Raw genomic sequence first — 25,016 nt, 5'->3', positions numbered from 1 at the left:
AGCGTGCGCTCAGTCAGGGAGTAAAACAGGTCGCAATGGGACGAGTCGTGGGAGGCAAACAGGTCTACCTGTGCGTCCCCGAACTGATCCCAAATCAGCTGAACCGTCTGGGGATGAAGTCTTCATTTTCCAGGGAGAGGCTGAAGCCATGAGAGCTTGTCGGCTGCACAGTTCAGGTCTCCCGGGATAAAAATGGCTCGAAGCAACCTCAGATGCTTCTGACTCCATGGAGGAGGTGGCGGGCGAGTTGCGACATACGGCGGGAGCGCAGACTACCTTGTCGGTTGATGTACGCTACTGTCGCGGTATTGTCTGATCGGACTAGTACGCGCTGACCCTTGAGCAACGCATGGAAGCGGTGCAGGGCGAGACGTACTGCCAGCAACTCGAGGCAATTGACATTCCAAAGTCGCTGGGGTCCTGTCCATGATTTAATTATAATTAAATCATAATTATAATAAATAATAAAAAAAAAATATATAAATAAAAAAAAAAAAAATAGAGTCAGCTCTTCAGATATGCAAGCCAGCTCCCGACATTCACCTACAAGAGCCGGCTCTTAGATCCGGCTCATTCGCGAACGACCCATCTCTAATATCTATATAACCATCATACACTAGATTATCTTCGCACAAATGCTTGTACTGTTAAGTATACTGTGCAAAATGGTTCTTATGAATTTCTTAAACAACTTCCTGATGAATTTATTTTAAAATTCTGCAGTTTGTTCTCAGAACATAGGCCTATGTTAAATTACAATGCATGTGTTCATTGTTGTTTAACCAAACTTTAATATTTTCTGAAAATACATGTCTTTCCTATTAACCCACGTCCAAATAACAATATAATACAATACAATATTTTTTTCAGCGAAGGCATAAACCAATAGGGATAAGATTATATGATAGCAAGGGGAATGTCTATACTTAAAATTCCTGGGTGTTGTGACACTGTTTTTGCTTTTAGATCAACAAATAATAACCAAAAATGATTGTCTTGATAATGTCATGCATAAGACCTTTTTTTCCAGTCCTGGACTCGGTCTTGACTCGGACTCGAACCTTTTTGGACTCGGTCTTGTCTTGGACTCGAACCTCTTTGGACTTGGTCTTGACTTGGACTCAACTAGTCCTGGTCTTGGACTCGACAAAGGTGGTCTTGACTACAGCCCTAATAGAATTTATTGGCCTTAAGCTGAGTATCCGAACCTAGTGTGTACTTACCCTTTAGAGGAGGGTTACATTTGTTTGTAGCGGCAAGAAAACGGATTTGTTGTCTACAACATGGAGTAACATCCGTGAATGTCACTCACAAACATACACTCTAAAAAATGCTTGGATGTTTCAACCCAACTTTGGGTCAAATATGGACAAACCCAGCTGTTGGGTTAAATTTTTACATTACATTTTTAACCCAACATTTGGGTTTGTCCATATTTGACCCAAAGTTGGGTTAAAACAACCCAGCATTTTTCACACCACCGGCCTCACGCCTTTCTCTCACAGCCCTCGGCCTCGTCCTGCTCGCCACACACAATTAATCATTTCACCTGTTGAATCAGGGTCTTACCTGCTCACTCGCTATTGTACAACTGGGTGGTGAAGTGGAAAACAAAGAGTTCTATTTCAACACGCTGTGGAATGAAGAGGTGGTCAATTGTTTCAGACAGGCAGAAGCATCAATCACTGCAAGGATTTAAAGATTGTTTGACTGACTTTCTGGCAATGACAGATGTGGTGTTGTAAGCCCGTATTATTTCATTTTCCAATTATACGACTGAAGGTCTTTGTGCGTTACTGTCTTTCCTTTTGCGCAACACAACACGATTAAATGAAATACATTTTCTCATATGTATTACCTCGTTATTTCATCTGACTCCATAAATGAAAAAGGTTTTAATGATATCTGGGCATCATTAAAAGTGAGCGAATGTTTGATTATTCTTTTTAACTCTTTAATTATGTTTTACCCGCTTGGATTAGGAAACTATGTCGATTTTGAGGTCCTCGCGTCTTCTGTTTTACTCAGGTCTCACAATCACAAACTCAGCTTCGGTCACTAAACAGAGGTAATTGGCTATATACCTGAGATGGTCGCATTCACGCTTACACAATCAAAGATACTTTTGTATAGCCCCCATGGTTTTTGCATACACTTGAATTTAAAGTAACGTTACTTCAGTAGAGGTATGGCCACTACTACAGATTTAAGTCGACCAACTTTACTTCTCTTAAATAGCTTTGGATTGGCCATGCCGTGATTTCTCACGTACACTTATCTAAAGTAACATTAAATTAAAACAGAGGTAAGACACCCAAATTTAGGTTGGTCAAACAACATTTGCTGGCCAAAACAGAAATTCACTTCTTGTCTTTGCAAAACCAAGTACACTTGAATTAGCGCCAAATATTAGTCATCACTAATCTGACGCAGGTTTGAGGTAACATACGAATCCGTTTAATCTACTTGGGAAAACAATTTCAGAGCAAGTCAGAATAAAATCAAATGTAACAATTTATGATGTCAGGTAAATGTATCATACCAATTTCATAATCAGTTCAAAGATAATAACCTCAAATGCTCTGGAATAAAGAAAAAAGATGCAAACCTGACATTAGAAAATGCATGATGCTAAGAGTCACTCTCAGCATTTCTCTCAGATTTGCCTTCTGTTCCAGTTTTTCCAGTCTTACAGTGTGGTGAGTTGGCTTAGTTATGTTCTTTGAAGAGTTTCAGGTTTCTGGTTTGTATGTATTATTCTATTTATGTTCATTGCTAGTTGTGCCTTTGGTGAAAGCTCTGATAATAAAAGGGATACCTTTAAATCAACAAAGCTATTTTTCAAAGAAACATACATTCTGGGGATGGGGATGATCGCTTTTGGTTAGGGTTTAGTTTGTTCAATTTAGATGGTATAAAAGACATGAACATATATGAAACTAATTTGCCAATATGACACTGCCTGCACTGGAAATGCATAACAAAAAAGTAACACCACCTTTATACTTTACTTTGCTTCTTGCAAAGGACTTCCAGTTGGCTACCAGATAAAACCTGAGCAGGATAAATGGTTAATTTATCATTTATTAAGAAATTAAGAAAAGCTGAATCATTTATTCAAGAATAATTTTAAATGTATTATATTTTAAAGGATGTTATGACATGAGGAGAGACATGTCTTGGTGAAGCTATATTGTGTGGTATATTGTAAGGACAATGAAATCCAACTAAAAATCATTCTCACTACAGTCAGGTTTTGAAAGACTGATGACTACTACTGAATATTGGTGTGTATCACATTCACTCAGGTATCATAATCAAAATTACATGAAACAGTTACATGAAACAAATCAATCCTAGACAAAGACACAGGGCAAACATGAGGGCTAAAATACACAGACTACAAGACAAGGAACACCTGTGAACAATGAGATGATTAACCAATGACAAGACACATGGCAGGATCACATGACAAGACACAGAAACATGACGCTGACAAGAACAAGAAACAAAACCCAAAACGTGACACAACCCCTCCTCCTAACACTGACCTTATAAACTCAGCCAACTGCAAGTTTGTAGCAACAGTTTCTGTTGTAAGAAATGGAAGATACTAATGTAAATGCCAAGTGAATAAATTAAAAGAAAAAAAAGAAAAAGAGCAACTAAACGTCAAATGACTGAATGGTATGTTTCTCTTATTATTTCTCTTTATAATTATTATTTTATACCTGTCTGAAGCTAAATATGTTAATTTTTTTGTAAGAACACAATAAATATAATAATGGTGTAAAATATTATACATTCCAGCAAAACAGATTTGATTGCACTGTATTTGTACTTTTAAATAAAATTACAGAAACCTAAGCCAAATTAAGCTGTTGAATAATGTGAACATACGAACATAACATCTTTGATTTACCTTCATGACGCTGATTTATGTTTTGCAGCGTTGAGCAATGTAGCCAGTTATAAACATATCTGTTGATTTTTTGAACGCAATGGCCAATCAGAGGTGTTCAAGTTAGCACTGAACAAAAACTCTTAAACTCTCAAAACTCAAAAACTCTCAAAAAGCTTAATGTATTATAACATAACTCTGTGAGATTGCAATAATCTAAAATCAGTGACAGCTTTAGTGATTAAAAAGGAAGTGCTCTTTTGCCATGCCAAATCCCACGTACAGTATGCTTGCTTTTCTTTTTATAACAGTGGTTTGTGAACGTAGAACGTAGCACAAATCTTTTGTGGGTCACAGTGATTTTGCTAAATGACACCCAGGAACAACATTCCTAACTCTATCCATATCCCTAAACCTACCCATAAGTTATCCCTAAAATCAGAGGGAAATGATGGGTGAATAACACTGATGTAGAAGCACCTAACCCTGGTTGTAAGCGTAAACTTGTCATTAACTGTAAAATTGTCCTTCAAATCTGATTGGTTGATTGAAATGTTGTTCCAGGATCAACAGAGATGTTGATCCAGGAACATGTTGTACTTGGTGAAATTAGGTTCACCAGCTTTTTTGGTCATTGTTATGTTATAATGGTTGAATTGTGTTACGAACCGCCAGGACCCGATGTGAGAGATCCATCAATAAGAGAGGTTCCCGAATGGGTTTTTGGATAAAATGAATAGAGAATATCTCGTGTTTTCCCATGGGCGCTCGCTTAGCCATTTCCGTGGGTGCTCAGATCAGCGCCTATAGGCTTCATGGTAAAATGTGTTTGCCAATAACATCATTATTGATGAAAGAAAAATTTGAACTGCAACATTAGGCCTATTAAACTGCAACCATAATGTAATGTTTTAAAAAAGTTTTGTTCTTGTTGCTGCTACTGTGTAACTAATAGTTGATGTATTTAACTACTGTATTTGTCCTTGCAGATCTTCTTCTATAATGAACTGCTGCCGCCACCCCATGCTTAAATATTTCTTGCTTCTGCTTGGCAGTGCACTGGGCATTGGTTTTATCCAAATGGGGGCCTTGAATATCATGAAAAGTGTAATAGCAAATGGGTACAAGTATAACCTTTCACCCTCCCTTATGAAAAGTCGTAATCACCTGTGGAAGAAACAATAAAACGCAAATTTTGAAGCAGTTATGTTCATTTTTGAAAATGTAAATTTGTAATAAGTAACTAGATAAGACAGCTTGGGGTATGGGTGTGTGCTGTGTATATTGTAGAAAAACAACAACAAAGTATCATCAAGTAATGCTTACCACAGGCTTTATTTAACTTGAAACACCCCATTATAAAACCCCATAGGAAAATCTTGTAGGAACCAGCGGCGAATTAGACGTCCAGGTTCTAACGTCATACCTGCACCACTCTATTAATAAAGAGACAAGGCTGGATTTGCAGTACACTCATTGTATTACAACCATAAGCATTAGGCTGCATTTTTTTCCCTTTATTTGTTATATACACTAAAACCAGTTTTAATAGGTGCCTTTGTTGTTTGCTTAACAGTTTCAGCCCTCACCCTGATTTCATCAAACCAAAGTAAGTGATACATTTGTACTGCAGAACAAATGTATGGTTTTAAAAGGGGCTCACATGTTTTCAATGACCTTTTAATATATCCCAATTAGTTACCCCAATATTGGACCGTTTCTCAGTACAAATCGCTCATCGTGTTCCAGTAAAGGAGCCGCACTCACAAGACAACATGTACCAAAGAAAATGCTGAATGACACTCTGAAACGCAGAGCGGAGGAGTACAGGCAACACCAACTCAGGTTCATAAGGCTTTCTAACTTATTTAAGCAGGAGTGTTGTGTCTTGTCAAATAAAGGACTTGTTTGTTCACTGCATTCTTGTCATATACCTTCTTTTGTCTGTCCTACATGCAATAAATATTCATCACTGGTTTAGGACTGACTTATCTGTAAGAGTATAATATATAACATAGTAAGAGTGGCAGAAACACAAAAATAATAATTTACTCAAGTTGTTCTAAACCTGTATGAATTTCTTTCTTCTGCTGAACACAAAAGAGGATATTTTATGATGACAGAATTTTCTTTTTTTGGCTGAACTATCACTTTAAGTCTGTCCTCAACCAGAGAGACTTTTTGTTTGTGATAACTACATGCATTTTTAACCTTTTTTCTTTATTTGTCTTTTTCAGAATGGGGACAAACTTGAACAGCCTCATTCTTGCACCAGCCAACTCTCCTCTCCAATTTCCAATCACAGGTTTCACAATACCTCCATTTACAAAATCTGTAATACCAGGTAAGTTTATGGCAGTTGAAACCTGTTTAGGAATGTTGCTCAAAACAGTAAAATTTGTTACTTTTCACAATTACTTGCTCCTGTGTGTATTACTAAATAAAAATAATTTTATAGCATTATAAAACCTGATTTATTATTTTGTGTTTTTTTGTTAATAATAATTTATATTATATAAATGTATTTAATACAAATATAATCATTTATTATATTATAAGTAATTTATAATATTTTTAAATACCAAATATTTTTAAGGTCTTGCTCTTCAAGCACAAAAGAGGCAAGTCTACAAGGTTGGTTTCAACAATAACAAAAAAAAAACCTTTGTCCTTCTAATCTTTTTTAATCTAGGTGTTGGGTAAAAAAATTGACATTTTTCATACTTCATTTACTTTCAAATACTGTGAAATTGAATGCATGCTTTACAACCTGACTTACAACCTGAAGTCTGAAACCTGAAATCCTGCTTGTCTTTCGAATAGTTATAAGGGTTTGATCTGCACTTTTAGAAAAAACAAAAAGGTTTGATGGAGTTCTATAATTGTGGGGTGGTGAATGGGGTGGGTTTTTTGGCGTATTTGTCATTGCCTTTTGAGTGCAAACTTCCGTATCCCCTAAAACAGGTTGGATCACTTCTGGTTCTGTGGCCTCATGTATAAAACTTTCCATATATTTCATCCTAAAAGTGTGTATTATGCACATAAGCTAGATTTTGCTAGTTTACATGCATAACGGCATCTGCATATCATTTCCATGCATATTCCCATCCACGCGATACCATGTTAAACGGTACAAGACATTAGGAAAATATGAGATAAGGTTGTGCTGAAACATTACATTGCTAAAAATCATTCAGTAGCCTATGGCCTTGTTTTAGAATAGGCCTAAATAAATCAAAATTGTATAAAATACATTTCAGAGAAGGGTTAGGTTATTCTCAATCTTTTCCACGGGCCAAATAGTATTTTTAATAGCTTTAAGCATATCAAATTTATGCAATTTTTCCTATAAGGTATAAACATATGTTTTAAGATGTTTATATGTTTTTAATGGAACCAGATAGGCCTTATTTTTGCAGTGTAAAAATTGTCTGAGACTCAGTGCCTCACTGACAAAACATATTAAAAATAAAACATGCATAACTTTGGGAAGACCACAAAAATTTCAAACCAACACCTGAGGAATTGGAAAGATCCGATTGAATATCCGTCGAATATTTGAATTGAATCTTTCAACTGAATTTTCCAAACTGAATCTTTTTAACTGTTTATTTTGCCTTGTGTTTAACATTTCTTTATTGCAATAGGATAGGATAATATGGAGTAGACAGGAAGTGAGGCGAGAGAGAGATGGGGTCGGGATCGGGAACTATCAACTCTAACATTCATCACTAACATTTAAATTGAATAATGGTTAAATGGTTGCATAATACTTTCATGTTTAACCGGTTATTTTAATTTTGATAGTTATTTGATAGTTATTCATATTTATGTTAGTGAATGTTACGGTGTGTTCACATGGGGCGTCAGCGTCAACGCTTCCCATTGACTTTGAATGGGTGACGTCAAGCATTGCCGAAAAGAATTGTGGATCCGTCGGCGGCGCTTCACTGGCGTTGCTCGCGGCAGAAGTTGAGAATTTTTCAACTTCTGCCGCGAGCAACGCCAGTGAAGCGCCGCAGACGGAAGCGTCAGCCAATCAGGATCGCTCTATGCAAATACAGTAGCCAGGCGGCAGCCAATCACGTTCATCCTGTTCAAGAGCAGCAAACTGAGGATAAATTTTAAAATGGAGGAGAAACTAATTATTGCGGTGGGCAATCACCCGGTCCTTTATGACCAATCACTTTTTATGTACCGGGATGGTACATAACTAACCCTTCCTGTCTAATTTCATTGGCTGACGCTGCTATGACCATGGCGTCAGTGCCAAACTTCAGCCACGCCTTCCGTCAAGCGTTGACGCTGACGCCCCGTGTGAACACACCGTTAGTGTTACTGAATGTTAATGATGTAACCCCTTTGAATATTTGTACCGTTCGGTATTTATGGAATGGACCGCCGGAGGAAAATAGGGGAGGGTCATGTCTTTTTATTCTTTGTTGAGGGGAGGGTCATCCAACTTTTTTTAGTCTAGGGGGAGGGTCACCCAACTTTTGTATTAAAAGTTTTAAATTAAATTATTAAATATGCATATTTTTCCATGTAGCTCTCTCAGTCTCAACCCCCAATGTTTCATGAACCAATTGCCTGGGTTTAATAAATAAGAAGTAAATAGCAGACAATAGATTATCACGACACGGAGGCGCCGGTGCGTGAACTGGAGCTCGTCTCATAAATTAACTGAAACTCAGCGTATAAGGTAGGCTAGCCTACATGGCTCACATACCTAAGAAATGTATCTATAGAAAACTTGAAATGTCTTCTTTTAAACAGAACAATTCAAAACGAAAGAAAACAGACTGCTCTCTGCTTATGTAATCCGTATGAAATGTGCATTTCTCTCTGGCGCGCTCACTACTGCGAAGATCGCGAGTCAGCATCGTCAACTTCTTCTTTGCAGCCGACACTGACACAGAAAACACTTGTTTATCAATAAACTATTAAAATGTCTCCTTGCTATATTTGACATATTCATAATCATTACTTTTGCCGGTTCTGTGTGACAGCTTTTAGGTGCTTTATTAGCAGCGCCATGCACCCACATGTTACATAAACGAGTCACCACCGCATCAGCACTGAAAACATGGAGATTTTTTTCAAATCAAAAATCGTGATCGAACCGAATCATGGGTTTGGTCTATCGTTACAGCCCTAGTAAGATGAGAAAGCAGAGGCAAAAAGCAGAGAAAGCTGCATGGTTGTAAAAAAAACACAATGGCTATCTGAACATCTTTGCCAAGCGCAAACCAGTAGGCCTACAGAAGTAATCAATAAATTATCGGGGAGGGTCATGCCTTTTTTCACAATCATTTTGGAGGGTCATAGAAAAATGTATTGCTGGCGAAGGGAGGGTCAAGTCTATTTTGACTATAGATCTCAAAACTCCTCCGGTAGCCCCTTAAATAAAAAACAAGTCCCTAATATAAAAGTGATGTAACTTCTGGATAATGATTTCATGAAATTTCAGTGCTTAACTCCATTAATGAGAGAGGCAAACAATCTAAATGTATATATCAGATGTAAAAGTTTAAATCATTCTGTTTAGGCTACTTTGCACATTTCAGTAAAAGAGTGCATACAGATATTGTCCGTACGGCGCGCACATATTTACGGCTAGTTTATTTTTTATAAATCCCGATATGTGCATGGAAAATTGCGTCAATCAATATAAATCAAATTTTATACATCAGGCCCCTGGTCTTTTGTATGTGCTTTGTTAAATATAGAGCCGTTTTACTCAAGATACCTTCAAAGGAGTGAGCAAAGATGAGCATAACCAATGTCCATCGCATAGGCTACGCAGATTGATATCTAAAAGGTTTTTTATTTTATTTTATTTTTTTATTTTCACTGTAATGGGGACAACAGGTATTCAGTGTATTTTAACCAACAGAGGTTAAACTAGAAAAATGCATTTCCGGAGGAACTGCAAAGTGTGCTTGCTCGGGTGCAATGCACTAACGTTAGCAGGTAGTGGATAGATGCGAGATGCGAGAAAAAATGCGAGAATGCGAGATGCGAGAAAAAAGATGTCAAACTGTCTTTTATTTTCGAATTTAATTCCTCAATCAGCGCTGGACCGGCATTTTCTGTCTTCCGCTGAGCCCTGGCTGTAGATGGATCATATGTTTCACGCTGTCAATGCAGTGGTCTGCGTTGCTCTGATCTTATTCACACTATCGAGTGTAGGTGCAGCATTCTAACATTGAGTCATAATGAGCTGTTTGTGAAGAAATTATCCGCTTCCAAATTATGTCATTTTAATCACGAAATTGAAACATTAAAAAACAATTTGCTCTTTATGGTGTGCGAGTGATAGAGCGCGGCAGCAACGAACCAACTGATCAGCTCGCAGCGTAAACATTGAATGCTTGGCCGAGCAGCTGATCATAGCTGTACAGGGCGCCTTATTATTTTTCATCTCCATAAATATATCTAGTAGTAAAGCTAATGCAAGGGCTAGAAATCAATTAATCTTTTGCTGATACTTCCTTGTCATCATGGAGAGCGCAGTTCATGGTTGCATAGCAACGACAGACGCCACGGGAGAGCAAGTGCGAAAGGAGAGAGTGGCGCGCTCGCGCTTTCCACTTGTTTTTACACATCTAAGGTGCGTTCCATTCGACAGGGTCCATACGCAGTGTTCACTGCTCCCCTACTCCCTGAGCACGGTATATCAGTTGAAGTGGACTTCACTGACAATAACCGCTCATTTGAAACGCCCTGCAAACGTCATCAAAGAAAGTTAACGATGGGGTCGCGCAGATTATGATATAACATAAATATATATAGGACTACATTCATATTTTAATTTTTATTATTATATTATATATTTACAATTATATTGCACTATTTTACAACTACCTAAAATAAAATCACTTTACTTCACAAACTAGCTAAGCTGGCTGCATTCACTGAGGTAAATTATAATCATCAAAAGTAGTATATGTAATATTCACAACAATAACCATTAAAATACTGTCATTTGTATTACAATGGCGAAATGTATGAATACTTACACACATACGTAAACTCCTCCATCGTTAGTTATGACCGTTCTGACTGGTGATGACGTGGTGCGCGAAATGACAGTTGGGTGATCATCTCTCTCCACTTCCTGTGAAGTGATGTATCGATGTTCCCTTATTCCCTATACTGTGCGCAGTGCCCTTCGAACTGAACATGTTCGCTCCCTTCGGATTGGAATCTCACTTAAGATGGCGGAAAACCCTGTGAAGTCCACTTCGCAGTCCACTTACGGTCAAATGGAACGCACCTGTAGAGCGACGTTGTTGATTGTCTGAGCATGTGACTGCGCATTTCTCCTTGTTTTCTATTGTTATGCGCAGCATATTTCCCGTGCACACAAACACAGCCACAGACAATGAATTGTTTGTTCGGTTAGCGAAGAAGAGCATGATGTATTTTGTATAAAGTTTTTTTTGTTTGTTATTAACTGTTTTGAGAACTGGAAATGCACAATTCATGCATACAAATCTGTATATATTAATAAATGAAGATGATTAAATTAGACCGATGAAAAAAACGAAATTCAGACCCTGCATTTATTAAGACAAACCTAGTAAAAACGAATGCAGTCTATACACTGACTTGGCAGCTCTGTGAAATGTAATACAACAGTGCCACCTACTGTCTAAATGCATTAACATTAAAAGTGTGAGGTGAAACTTTTGCATAGACATAGGTAAATGGGTTTGTCAATTAGCCTGAAATAAAAAAAAAATAAAAAAATAAAAAAAATCAGATCTTGTGCATCCTCACATTGGAGTCTCGAGTTAATGTACAAAGTTTGGTTTCTATACGTGACAGCGTTCCTGAAATATGAACTACTTCCTGTTTTGGCGACTACGCCGCTGGTTTTGTTTGGCTGTGACGGGCAAACGCTTCCAAAAATCAAAAATCCTTCTAGTAACTTTTGTGAGGCTTGGTCCAAGGATCATGTACGTCCAGTTTCGTGAAGTTCGGACCAAATTTGTGACCTGTGAAAGTTTAGTTTCGCTTTCTGTTCAATCCACTATGGCGGACAAACGACATGGACTCGTGATGTCATCTTCGCGAGCAACTTACACCGGTACTGACCGTACGTTTTAAAGTTGGAACGGTGTCTCTGTCTCAAAGGGCCTAGGCGCAGGAGCTGGCCAAAATTTTTCTCCCGGGAATAATAATAATAATAATAAGAAAACTTAAGAAGAACAATAAGTGTGCTGCTTTCAGCAAGCACACTTAATAAGAAGAAGAAAACTTAAGAAGAACAATAAGTGTGCTGCTTTCAGCAAGCACACTTAATAAGGAGGATTTAAAAGTAGAAGTTTGGGCCAAATTAAATTCAAGCAATTAAAGGAACACTCCACCGTTTTTTGAAATAGGGCTTATTCGCCTTCTTTCCCACATTTAGAAAGGTGGGCAAATGCATTTTTGTCTCAGTGCATGCATTGTTTTAGTTTGACAGGGTCGGCGCTAGCTTAGTTTAGCTTAATGAATGGAATCCTTTGTTGCCAGCTAGCAAGTCATGAGTAAAAGTGATCAAAAAATAAATAAACCCCCACCTAATTACTTCTTGTGGCCTGCGTATTCACAACGAGTACAAAGCTCAAAACGAGCACTGCTATTTGGGCACAGAAATATCATGCAACACATGAAAACCCACAACTTGTGAATACAGGTATAATATGGGTCGATCTATACATGCGTCATGTTTAAAATAATCACTTACTCTGTGGACAGCGGTCCATTGGGTCCAGTCGGTGTGAGGCGTTTTTTTCCAGTTCACTTTATCACACCGGAAATTTTTTTTTAGTACTGCAGGATGGATCAACGCCGTGAAATCCTCGGTAGCTGTGACTCAACTGCGGGCACGCTCATCTAACTTGTCCCACTCTCCACAGCACAGACACTATTTCAGTCGGGATAGATTGGCATATCGTTGTGAATACGCAGGCCACAAGAAGTAATTAGGTGTTTTTTTTTTTTTGATCACTTTTACTTAGGCCATGCTAGCTGGCAACAAAGGATTCCATTCATTGTGCTAAGCTAAGCTAGCGCCGACCCTGTCAAACTAAAACAATGCATGCACTGAGACAAAAATGCATTTGCCCACCTATCTAAATGTAGGAAAGAAGGCGAATAAGCCCTATTTCAAAAAACGGTGGAGTGTTCCTTTAACAGCCGGTAATTTTATTACAAAGACTCAAAAAAAAAAAAAAAAAAAACTCTGAGTAAACAATTTTTCACAATTTACATGAATACACAATTGCATGGTTTCCTCTCAACACCATGAATCAACAACAACAACAATAAAAAATGGTTCATATTGAGTCCAAAGTTGAATGTGAAGTCCAGGAATAAAATAAAATAAAATAAATAAAATAAAATAAAATAAAATAAAATAAAATAAAATAAAATAAAATAAAATAAAATAAAATAAAATAAAATAAAATAAAATAAAATAAACAGTCCTTCTGGATCCCGTGTGTGTGTGTATAATACTCAAATGTCCATGTGTGTAAAGGCCTTTTTGTGTTTTCTACCCGGGTAGTGTGTGTGCTTAGCTTTCAGTTCGGATCCGTGTTGAATCACGATGATTCTTTTGAATCGTAGATCAGGGTCTGGCTCGCCGTTCAAAGTTGGATCACTCAAACAGAATCAGCATTCAAAAAAAACAAAAACAATCAGAGTTCTCGTAAAAGAAAGACCATCAGTAATCAAAAGCACTGACCGTTTTTTTTCCCCTCAGTAAGAGGATGGCAACCTCGCACGTGCGTTCAGCTGGTTTATTCGTCTTACTTTCTATATGAAGCGACTCACTCAACATACCGCAGAGTAAACCGCACTCTAGGGGTTAATCATAGTACTGCACCAAAGATACAGGAGTTTCTTTGTGCTATACAAATCAAAAGTAGTAACAAATAAATTTACTTTAGGACTAAAAATAAAGAAAAAATATGAATGTACAATTCAAAGGGGTTACATCACTAACATTCATATTTAAATTGAATAATGGTTAAATGGTTGCATAATACTTTCATGTTTAACTGGTTATTTAAATTTTGTCTTGTGGTAGTTTACAAGTTGTTTAATGAAAAGGTTTTTTTAGTTGCATTTTAGCCTTTATTGCAATAGGATAGGATAATATGGAGTAGACAGGAAGTGAGGTGAGAGAGAGAGATGGGGTCGGGATCGGGAAAGGTCTGCGAGTCAGGTCTCAAACTCAGGTCGCCCGAAGCTCATTCACGCTACATGTTGAAGTACTGCCCACAACACTATCGGCTCCAACTAATTCATGAAATTTAATCAAAATAAAAAAAAGTTATTAAAACATTTTTTACAATTTTTTATTAAAACTAAATCCATAAAATGATCCTATGATGTGAACCCTTAAAACGTTCTATATATGAAGTGCCTGACAAGAACCCTTTAAGGTTCTAAATAGAAGTTTGAACCTTTTTTTCCTAAGAGTGTGGATTCAACTTTTACTGGCTTGGTGTGTGAGCAAGGTGTTTTTTACTTTATGAAAATTGATTTCTTATGCGGGAACACACTCCATTTGCATTAAACATAATGATGTCTGCAGGTGTCTTTGAGGGTGAAGAGTGGGGTGCTCTCAGTAGAGGATGTTCTGGATGGAGAGCAGGTGGATGGACAGGGTCAGAGTGAACTGAGCATCTCATCTAACAGCCTCACACAACTCAATGATCTGCTGTCCAGAGTGACCTACACCAGCACTATCTACCATGTCAGAACCTCAGACCTGGGTAAGTACAGGAGAGACACTCATGTAAAGTGTTCAATTTAAGAAATGCATAAAGCGTTTAGAAATACATACTTTTACAGAATAAAATGAATTGCGAATGTTGTTTTACGGTGACTTTATTTCTTAAGTTTAATATATGGTGGCGGTCCATTATAAGCAATTTTTCGGCATGGTTATATCTTTACTATTTGTTCAAAGAGTCTTCACTATTTTCAAGATTAGTCATTTATTTGTCAAACCACATTTTCTCTTCAGTTCATTTCTCTTTTGAGGACCATAAGGCCATGTTTCCCATCATGATTAGGAGACCATCAGTTCCTGTTCTTTATGACCCAGGAAACGGTAAGTCCACAACATACAAAGTGAAACACACGACAAAACAGCATGCTACCATGGCATCAGATGTGCTGGTTGTAACAAATGTATACATAAATGTCTATAAAGTTGCCAATAAACCAATGAAATGTCAAACCTACTTCTCACTCTCTCTCACAATTCAGATATTAACTCGCAGGTAACCATAATAACAAAAACCTTTCTGAGGTATAAGGAGCTGAACGTCCTCATCCAGAGTATCCGGAAGTTTTACCCAAATATCAAGATCATTGTTGCGGATGACAGCCTGAAGCCTGAACGTGTGTCTGGAAACAACATTGAGCACTACATCATGCCTCCTGCACAGGTACACACTTCTTCTCTACCAGTTTTCTGTGTGTACCACATAAGTGATATCCCACTTGTACCATGATCACTTGCCAGCAAGTTAAAGCTGTCATTGATGTTTCCAGTGCAAAATTTGACTGGAAGGGTAAAAATGACGGTTATCTTCATCACTTACGGCTTGTTAGATCTAGCATTCTGAACACTTTAGAGTTGGCATGAAATGGAAGTTGTGATGGTCTTTTCTTACCTACTGTGACGTGATGTCCAAGTGAAATGGCTTCTTGAACAAAAAATAATAATTGTAGGGCGGGACTTGATTTTGTCCATCTGGAAATGATTGGAATGCTGCAAGAGGGAGGGGAAGTTATTTTGACTAAAGATTATGAAGGCACATGCATTTTACCCTTGGTAAAATAGAGACCTAAATAGAGACTACACAACCGCAGATTACCTGTGCAGTGTAAGTGAAAGACTGTAAATTAAGAAGAATAATGACGAGGTACAGACTGAGCAATCACACTCTGACTGTATAAATGGGCAGACACAGACAGAACTGGCTGTCCAGAGAGAGACGCGTCTGCCCGTACTGTAACCAGGGAGAAGTGGAGACAGAGCAACACTTCCTCACCAGCTGTCCCAACTATGAGGACAGTAGAGGGACATTTTATACAAAATTTGAAATACTTTGGCCTAACTTCACAAAATTAAACAATAAAACACAACTTCATTTATTAGGTGAAAAAGAGACTACATCCTACTAGCAGCAAGATACATTGATGTCTGTCACAAAAAGAGGGAGGAGTCGACTAATCAGTAATGCGCTCACACACACTCACTCATCACTGATAAAAATTATTTTGTGGTGAAGTAAATACTACAGAAAAAAAAAACAATGTAATTTACATGAAAAAAATAGTTCAGGCAAGAATAAAATAAATTCTATATTAGAAATGAAAGCGTAAATATCAACATTATAAAATTAAATAAAATTACTCAACTTTTCTGATACTGGTGTTCCCATCATGCACTGAGCCTTGAATAATTAATGAGGTTGATTTTTCACTGTTTTCCAGCTGTATTTACACTGTTTTATCATTGCTTTTATTTTTAAGATTAGTAACTTGCCATTTTTTGATATTTTGAGTTCATTTTCTACTCAAAATGACACATTCAAACACAAAAACGATCCATCAAATGTTACCGTCATTGTGTATTGTCTACCAAGTATTAAGGTCTCTGCGTTCACTTGATGCGTAACTTCTGATATGTAGATATGGTGTCACAAAATATGTACTGTATTAATTGCTTACAGTATCTCACAAAAGAGAGTACACCCCTCACATTTCAGCAAACTTTTAGTATATCTTCTCAAGGGACAATACTATAGTAATTAAACTTGGATAGATTTATGTGCTGCTTGTATAGCAGTATATATTTACTGTCCTCTGAAAATAACTCAACATACAGCCATTATTGTCAAAATAGCTGGCAACAAATAGAGCCCGACCGATAAAGGATTTTTAAGGCCGATACCGATACAAATATTTGGTGATTTAAAAATCCGATATATCGGCCGATATATATATTTTTTTTTAAATCCAGAAACGTGTAACAAAACATGAACAGATTTTCCCTAACATTAGTTATTTGTAGTTATTTAAGAGTCCTCATCCTTACTAAAATAATATAATGCAGTTTAAAAATAAATGTATTTTTTTTTAAATTAACTTTATTGTCACAACAGAACAGAATATATTAAAGTTCTGATAAATATAATGTATATTAAAAATACAAACTTAAGATACGAAACTTAAAGTCCTTTGAACAAAAAAAATCAACTATTATTATTAATATTGACAGTAATAATTTTAAAAAAATCAATGATGATGATATTATTATTATCATCATCATTTGTATTATTATTAAACAAGACAAAGGTCACTCCTAATTCTATCCATCTATTCCATCAAGCTACAACAAACCATTTTCAATCATCATTTGCTGCCTGCCTTCTAAAATCTACTACTTAGTGATGTTCTAAATACATTATGTGAGGTAATTAACACATGGTTACCGAGTCGATCGTTCCCTGGGATGCGTTTTCATGAAAATCGAATGTAAAGAGTTTTATCTCTAAAAACAGATTAACGTTAGCTCATAACGCTAGTATATAAGAGTAAGTAAAAGTAAATCGCTAGTTAATACCACTAACAAGGCTCAAAATAGCCTCACACTAACACGGTAGCATAATGAGGGTCCCTACATGCAAACCGAAGCATTGAGAACTTTGTAAGTGTACAGACAGTTTAATAAGAAGATACTTTATAAAGACAGTACATAACGCATCGCGTTTACAGGCATCATCTAGGAAAACAGTCTCGACTAGTCGAGTCACGAACGCCGGGCTACGTTAGATTTCACAAACGTAATTCCTATTGACCAGCTCACTTAGCACGGCGTTCGTGACTCGATTAGTTGAGTCTGTTTTCCTAGATGATGCCTGTAAACGCGTAATGTACTGTCTTTATAAAGTATCTTCTTATTAAACTGTCTGTACACTTACAAAGTTCTCAATGCTTCGGTTTGCATGTAGGGACCCTCATTATGCTACCATGTTAGTGTGAGGCTATTTTGAGCCTTATTAGTGGTATTAACTAGCGATTTACTTTTACTTACTCTGTGCCCCATATACTAGCGTTATAAGATCATCTGTTTTTAGAGATATAACTCTTTACATTCGATTTTCATGAAAACGCATCCCAGGGAATGATCGACTCGGTAACCATGTGTTAATTACCCCTACAGTAACGCACACTTGGATTTCACACACGTGTAAAAGAAAAGCTAACTTTTATGCACAGGCTAGCTGCTATGTTTGATACTTTTTCTCTCTGTCTAAATATTCACTCCTCGCGTGCCTAACTTACGTTTTACAATGCAGGGACTGGAACTACAGATATGCTAGTTATAAATACAGTAATCATTACTTTATTTAGGCAGAATAAGTTCGTTGTGATTTCCAAGCTCATTGATGTTAGCAGTCTTCCTTGTAGAGTGTGGACAAACTATGCAGCGCCAACACTCATAACATGGTTGCAGGGTGTTTCGTCTGCTTTTATTTTATTTTTAAAATATTCATTTATCGGCCGTTATAAATGCCGATAACGATAGTTTGGAAAATGCCTAATATCGGCCGATAATATCGGCCCACCGATATATCGGTCGGGCTCTACAACAAATAATTGTCATGCCAATAAAGCACATTTGAATGAGAGAGAGAGAGTGTGTGAGAGTGTCTGTGCAGCATCTAACTACTTAAAGGTGCTGTATGTAACTTTTTCACTCTACTAATAATAGCTAACACTAATACTAGCATAAAAATACCATTATCTGTTTGCATATATTGAGGAAACATGCTAAGTTCACATACTCGTTTCACTGAAAAACACTTCTACAGCCAGTTATTTTACTTTGAAATGTGCATTTCCAGGCTGGAATGTTTGTTATTGTTTTTGGTCTGTGATACTGCACGTTGCCAATTTTCTTTGTCCGTTACGCTCGTTTCTGTTGCGTGTGCTCAAACTGGCAACCCGTGCGAGCGCCGTCCAGTCTGAGGAGCAGGTGGCGGGAGAAACGACAATCTCCGATATTTTAAATTCGACTGCAGTATCTATTTCGGCCACTAGTTGTCATTCTTACATACTGCACCTTTAAGGCCTGTTTACACTAAGGACGATAACTATTATGATAATGATAAAGAAATTGTTCCAAAAATTGTTCTACATATAAAAGAATAGCAGAGTTCACACCACAACTGTAACAATAGCGACACAGAGGAACAATATACTTGGAATCACTTTTTTGGAACCATTTTTCCAGTCGATAAACAACATTTATAGCCATTCATAATCCATCCTGCTTTAAAGAGCTTGAGCATTTAAAGTGGATGACGACAAATCTTTACAGCGCGCTCTTATAAACAGATCAATATCATCCGCTGGTGTGGACACCAATATAGTTATAGTTCAGCCAGGACCACTTTGAGAATGAAATTTATTGACAATCTTTGGATTTGGCGAGAGGCTTAGGCTCTAAGGTGCTCGAGCTGCCATACTAGACAGCTTGAGATACAACCTTGAGACACAAATCCCCCAAGCCTTTTAATAACCAAATGTTTCTTAGCATATGTTTACATGAAGGAGATACAATGATTACGTACATAGAGTTTCTATACAGAATCCACTGCTCTATTATGTACATGCTATAAGGTGAAGGGGTGGAGGTGGGTGTAAATGTCTGTGCGACAGACTGCGGAGCATTCGTTGAATGAGCTTAAATACTATAGTTGATTAGAGTAGGTGGAGTAACAAATCAGCTGAGCATCAGCTGATATTATTTAGCAATCAGTGGTCTGCCTGAACTACGCTTGAATTCCATTCGATCACTCAAGCTCTATTTATATTAATATTTATCATCATTCTTGGGGCGAACGGTCCTGGTGTGAAGCTGTGAGTTTAAATTCTTCAAAAACAGAGGTTGCTGATAAATATAATGTAGTGAAGCTATTTAATTTGTAAAAAGTCGCAGGGCAGCAAGGACAAGAAGTTTCTGTGCTCCTGAATGTGTGTACAGAGCACAATCTCTAATCTCTGTGTGTGTGCTAGGCAGCACATTAATACAGAATGGCGATTTAACTGACTGGAACTATACTTGTGCATTACACGATTTGAGAGAGCACCTTCCAGCCAAATCAGAATCGAGTATTCGGACCAAACACACAAATCAAAATATTCTGGATTTGCATTTAAAAAAAGCTCGATTAAACCAATCTTCTACATTTACAGTGGTTTATTGGTATTTTCTGCCCTGCTGTTAGCTGATATGAGACTATTGATTACTTTTCACAGCATCACTGTTTCTGCTGCTGATGATTTGATTTTTTTCAGGGCTGGTTTGCAGGCAGGAATCTGGCTGTATCACAAGTCACCACCAAATACTTCCTGTGGGTTGATGATGACTTTGTATTTTTGAGTGAGACGCGGATTGAGAGCTTTGTAGAGATTATGGAGGCGGTTCCAGAACTGGACATTGTAAGCATTTTTGTTTTTTTCTGTTGTGTGGAGAGGCATTCACAGGACATGGCACTGACTGTGTCAATAATTTTGCTTACTGATATCCCCATGTCTTAAAAATTAAGAATCAATTCTGATTTTGACCTTTTTTTCTGTCTAGCTTGGTGGTGAGGTATCAGGTAATCAGTATTATTTCAGTTTTGAGTATGATGAGGGAGATGAAGTGGAGGGCGGCTGCCTAAGCCGTTTAAAAGGAGGATTTCATCAGCCACTTCCACACTTTGATGGTTGCATTCTAGTAGATGGAGTTGTAAATTATTTTTTGGGTCGGACGGATGCCGTGAGAAAGGTTGGCTTTGACCCGTTCCTGAAAAGAATAGGTCACTCTGGTAAGTATTCCCCAAATTTTGTCAGTTATTGTAAACTCATTTGAGAGCGGGTTTCTTTCTTCTGGTTACATCCAGTGTGTATCTGTCTTTTAAGGCTGAGCATTGTTTTTTGGAAACTATAGCATTATTGAAATTATTTTATTTCATGCCGGTCTATTACTGTAATAGTCTAGTGAAATCACATTTGTTTATATAGCCAAGCGCTTTATACAATACAAAAGCTTTCAAAGCAGCTTCATGTTAATAAAAATTAAAATAATAGTGTTAATGTAAAATGCATCAATTATGAAATGTCTTAAATTTCAGATGTACAGAAGCTCTACAGAAGGCAGTTGTGTTGTTATTCAGCTCAAGTTTATTAAATTTAGTTAGATAACATGGTCAATGTTGCAGTTTGTGCCTTTATTCAGCTTAATTCAGTTTGAATGTTGTTCTCATCCGACCGTGTCAGTGCTGATAAATCGATAATATTAACTTCTAGTATACTGTAATGTTTCATATGAACTAGTTGGACTAGTTCTATATCAGAAATATTCCTCAAAATCATTATCATAAACAATACAAATTAGTTCCTAGATCAATATTTTCACATAAAACACCTGAAAAATTCATGAACTTCATGTAACATGGTATTTTCTTTCCTGTCCATCATTTTGCGCCATTGTTTTTTTGACATGTTCCTCCTCTGCATTCTTGCCTTTCCTCAGAGTTCTTCATGGATGGACTTGGCCAGCTGTTGGTTGCCTCCTGTAAAGGCCTCTCCATTGGCCACCAGAAACATCGGCCTCGGGGGAAATATTCTAACTTCAGGGCTCAGAAGAAAGCTGACGCGAGAAGAAAAGTGACTCATCATTTCTTTAAGAACTATCTGAATTACATAAAGTTCTGAAAGGATTTTGTCCTTCTCTCCCTTTATAAGGCTTTTGTCTCTTCTTTTGGGGTTAGGTTATTTAACAATTAATAGACTTTGTATTTGTGAGTTTGAGTTTTAGATTTAGTTTTGCTTGCCAAATAGCGCATATATGCTTGATAAAGCCATAGCCATTCTCTGCTTTGGCTTAATGTTTAATTTTATCTATCACATAATGATTAAGATAATGCTGCTTTATGACGATTGTTTGGCCATAAGTTGCATCCTGAGGTCTACAGCGTCTCTCTGGCAGCAAGGGGTTGAAATTGTCAGGATTGTTTAGTTTGGTTTTGTTTTGTTTCTGTTTGAGGTAATTAACTAGACACAGGTGTAACACATGGGGGCAAATCAAACACTATACCCTGCATCTCAATGTCCATACTATACATCCTAAACAGTATGTGAGATTAAAATAAGTGTGTCCCAAAGCATAATATGTTGAAAAGAGTATGCCAGAAGTCCCTGGATGGTCTCCTATTTCCGGTGGATTTTCGAAGTGTGGATCCGTGCTCACTATAACAGCTAATATTGTCCACAACCCACTGCACTTTGGAGGAACTACAAACACGAGTAAAAAGTGTTAAAAAAATACAAAACATGGCGGATATGTGCGACCGGCAGTGAGAGGTTTAGATAAAGGTTTGAGTGACTAATCAAAGTTTAACCTGATAAAAAAACGTTAACGTTATCCTTGTTATTTCATCTGCAAGAACAATGTGGACTTTTATAAAGATCCGTTTGGCCATTAACTTTTAAATGCATCATTATGCATTAATATGAGGAGAGTCTCAGCGTGAAAGACCTGTGACTGACCACCAAAGTGCTTAATACTGTTAAGTGTTAGTCATTTGTTCACGTGTAGTTATTCATTAATGATGTATTCTAAAGTGTTACCCTAATATTACCCTTAAACAGACATCCGTAAAAAAAAATTACTGTCAAATATTCAAGAACTGAATGCATCAAATGAATCAAATAATATTTGTCACCATAAAACCACCCTGTGGCACACATGCCTGGGAACATCACACCATCAAGCAAGCAAATGCAGTTTAAGAAAATGTACAATTTCCAACACAATTTTTGCAGGCCCTGACAATTATCCAGTAAGCAAAACAAGTTCGTTCTTAACAGGAGTTTCTTTCTCGTTTTGCTCCTTGCAAAGTAATCCACAACATCAAAACTGAGCTCTTTGACTCTATGGCAATAAGCTATAGCGAGTTGACAAGTTCTTGGCACATTCTCGTTCTCAGTTTTTAACTTGAGACATTTTGGAAAATGAGTGCTCTCCCTCACAGTTTGTAACTGGCAGCATCAGAATATGAAAAATATTTCTTCCACAAAGTGAATTGTGACTACATAATTTTACTGTGATGAGCTGAAATGGCGGTACCAAGTATTACTATTGGTATTTTACTATACTGATTGGAGAAATTAGAAAATGCTGAGCAGTCTGGTTGAGGAACGACCACTCCCCGAGAAGACAAAGGACATTTCTGGAAATTAACAACTCTCTCTTGAGAAACTAGCATCCCCATCCAAGAGTCAATCACCTCCCCCACCTCCCCCTCCTTCCCCTCCTTTTGCTATCAGAAGACATCATATCTGAACACTAGCGCTACAGCTGAGTTTACCTGCAGTCGTTATTGCAGTGATGGACTGCTGTCTTTCCTCAGTCGACTGCTGTTTGGATTTCATGTGATTTCTCATTGTGGTGGTTTCATTAATTAATTAAAAGTACTTCCATTTTGTAATATAATTTGAATCTATGTAATTCCATACTTCGCTAGGCAGATGATGACATTATGTGATCAAATACCATTCACTTGTTAAACACGCTCCACAGCACCACCCAGTGCATTTAATTATAACTGCGAGTTAGTGATTGGGATTTATCATGGATTCACTGCATTAACGGCCAGCAAAGCAACGTAGTAAAATTCGAATAGCATTTTATTTTTCGAATTATTACACACCGAATATTTGAAAATTCAAATATTCGTGCACATCCCTAGTCTGAGTATTAAAGAAATGCCACAAGAGGCTCGGGGCAATTTGTAGTTATGATCAGCCTGTAATGCTGGATGTCTTCAGACATTCAGCATTATGTATTTTTCTAATGTCAGGTTTGCATCTTTTCTCTTTATTCCAGAGCATTTTTTGTTTTCTATTTATTATCTTTGAACTGATTATGCAATTGGTATGATACATTTACTTGACTAATAATAAATTGTCACATTTGGATTTATTCTTACTCTCAAATTATTTTCCCAAGTAGATTAAGCATATTGTAGAGGATAATCTTGTTCAAACTTTCTTTAGCCCTTTTGAGGTTAGCGGAGGAGTCTCTCCCGATTCACATGTCCACAAAGCACGCACGGAGATGCAGTCATAATACAAGCCGCGGTTTAATAAACATAATCTCCGGTTTACTTTCAATCAAAAAAAAAAAACATATATAACTTTCCAAGAAAACAAAAAACACAATAGCATGCGATTGAAGAAAACTGTTGCTCTCCACACTCTAACCTGTCTACCAATAATTCTAATACACATTTAAGACCTGCACATTCGCGCCGTAATGACGTGTCAAGGAGGAGGAGCAAGTCCATTCACGTGAACAGGTTAGTCCAAATATGAAACAAAGAAAAATATAAAATAAGTAAATTAAACATATCAATTTAGTGCACAAAATTCTAAATATGTCTCCTACATCCTGGCCCCTAATTGTTAATGCCAGAAGCAGAACAATTAAGCATAATATTTTGAATGGAGCCAAAACACACATAACTAATACAAGTCTTGCCATATTTTCAATATACCAAACCAAATGTCAATTCATATTGCATTTATCAAAACGATTACATTGCATTCCATTTATCAATGTCAACACATTGTCATATTTAACTTCCTTCTCTCTTCTTTATATCATCCCCATGAAACCCCCCCACAGTCTATGCCATACATGCATTTAATCCACAATCCATAGGGAAGGAGATGAAGAGTCCAAGGGGTGTAAATGTGGTGTGAAATATGAGAAGTCCATGTACGTGCAGAATTTTGAGTGTATATGTGGTGCGAAATTGAAAAGTCCATGTATGTAAAAATGAACTGGTGTGTGTGAGCACGCAAAGGTATGTACGGGTTTGTCAGGATATGTGAAAGCGTGCATATTGAGCAGACTATAGAATGCTGACATTGCATTGTCAGACTCTTAAGCTGATTCTTCAGCTTCCAGGAGCAAGCAGAGTTTGGTGATGGGTCTTTGTAGAACAGCAGTTCTAGTCTTCAGTATGACACTGCGGAC

General features: G+C 37.2%; 1 protein-coding gene across 1 annotated transcript; it reads left to right on the top strand.

Moving 5' to 3' along the window:
* The first annotated feature begins 5,605 nt into the window (after positions 1-5,605).
* LOC311083226 (beta-1,4 N-acetylgalactosaminyltransferase 1-like) lies at positions 5,606-21,712 on the top strand. The gene is made up of 9 exons (XM_084114616.1): positions 5,606-5,746; positions 6,139-6,245; positions 6,498-6,535; positions 14,496-14,676; positions 14,931-15,017; positions 15,176-15,357; positions 20,285-20,428; positions 20,571-20,799; positions 21,507-21,712. The coding sequence occupies exons 1-9, from the start codon at positions 5,691-5,693 to the stop codon at positions 21,686-21,688; spliced, it is 1,206 nt and encodes a 401-aa protein (XP_083970742.1). The 5' UTR covers positions 5,606-5,690; the 3' UTR covers positions 21,689-21,712.
* Positions 21,713-25,016: the final 3,304 nt, after the last annotated feature.

Source organism: Abramis brama (assembly GCF_963993115.1).
Source record: "Abramis brama genome assembly, chromosome: 1".
Classification (NCBI taxonomy): Eukaryota; Metazoa; Chordata; class Actinopteri; order Cypriniformes; family Leuciscidae; genus Abramis; species Abramis brama.
The sequence above is the reverse complement of the archived record's forward strand: the minus strand, read 5'-3'. Positions and strand labels throughout refer to the sequence as shown.

Excerpts from the sequence above, each read along its gene's own strand:
- LOC311083226 (XM_084114616.1), top strand. The coding sequence starts at position 5,691 with ATGCTGAATGACACTCTGAAACGCAGAGCGGAGGAGTACAGGCAACAC. Across the intron at positions 15,358-20,284 it reads ACATCATGCCTCCTGCACAG|GGCTGGTTTGCAGGCAGGAA; the intron begins GTACACACTTCT and ends GATTTTTTTCAG. Across the intron at positions 20,800-21,506 it reads GAAAAGAATAGGTCACTCTG|AGTTCTTCATGGATGGACTT; the intron begins GTAAGTATTCCC and ends GCCTTTCCTCAG.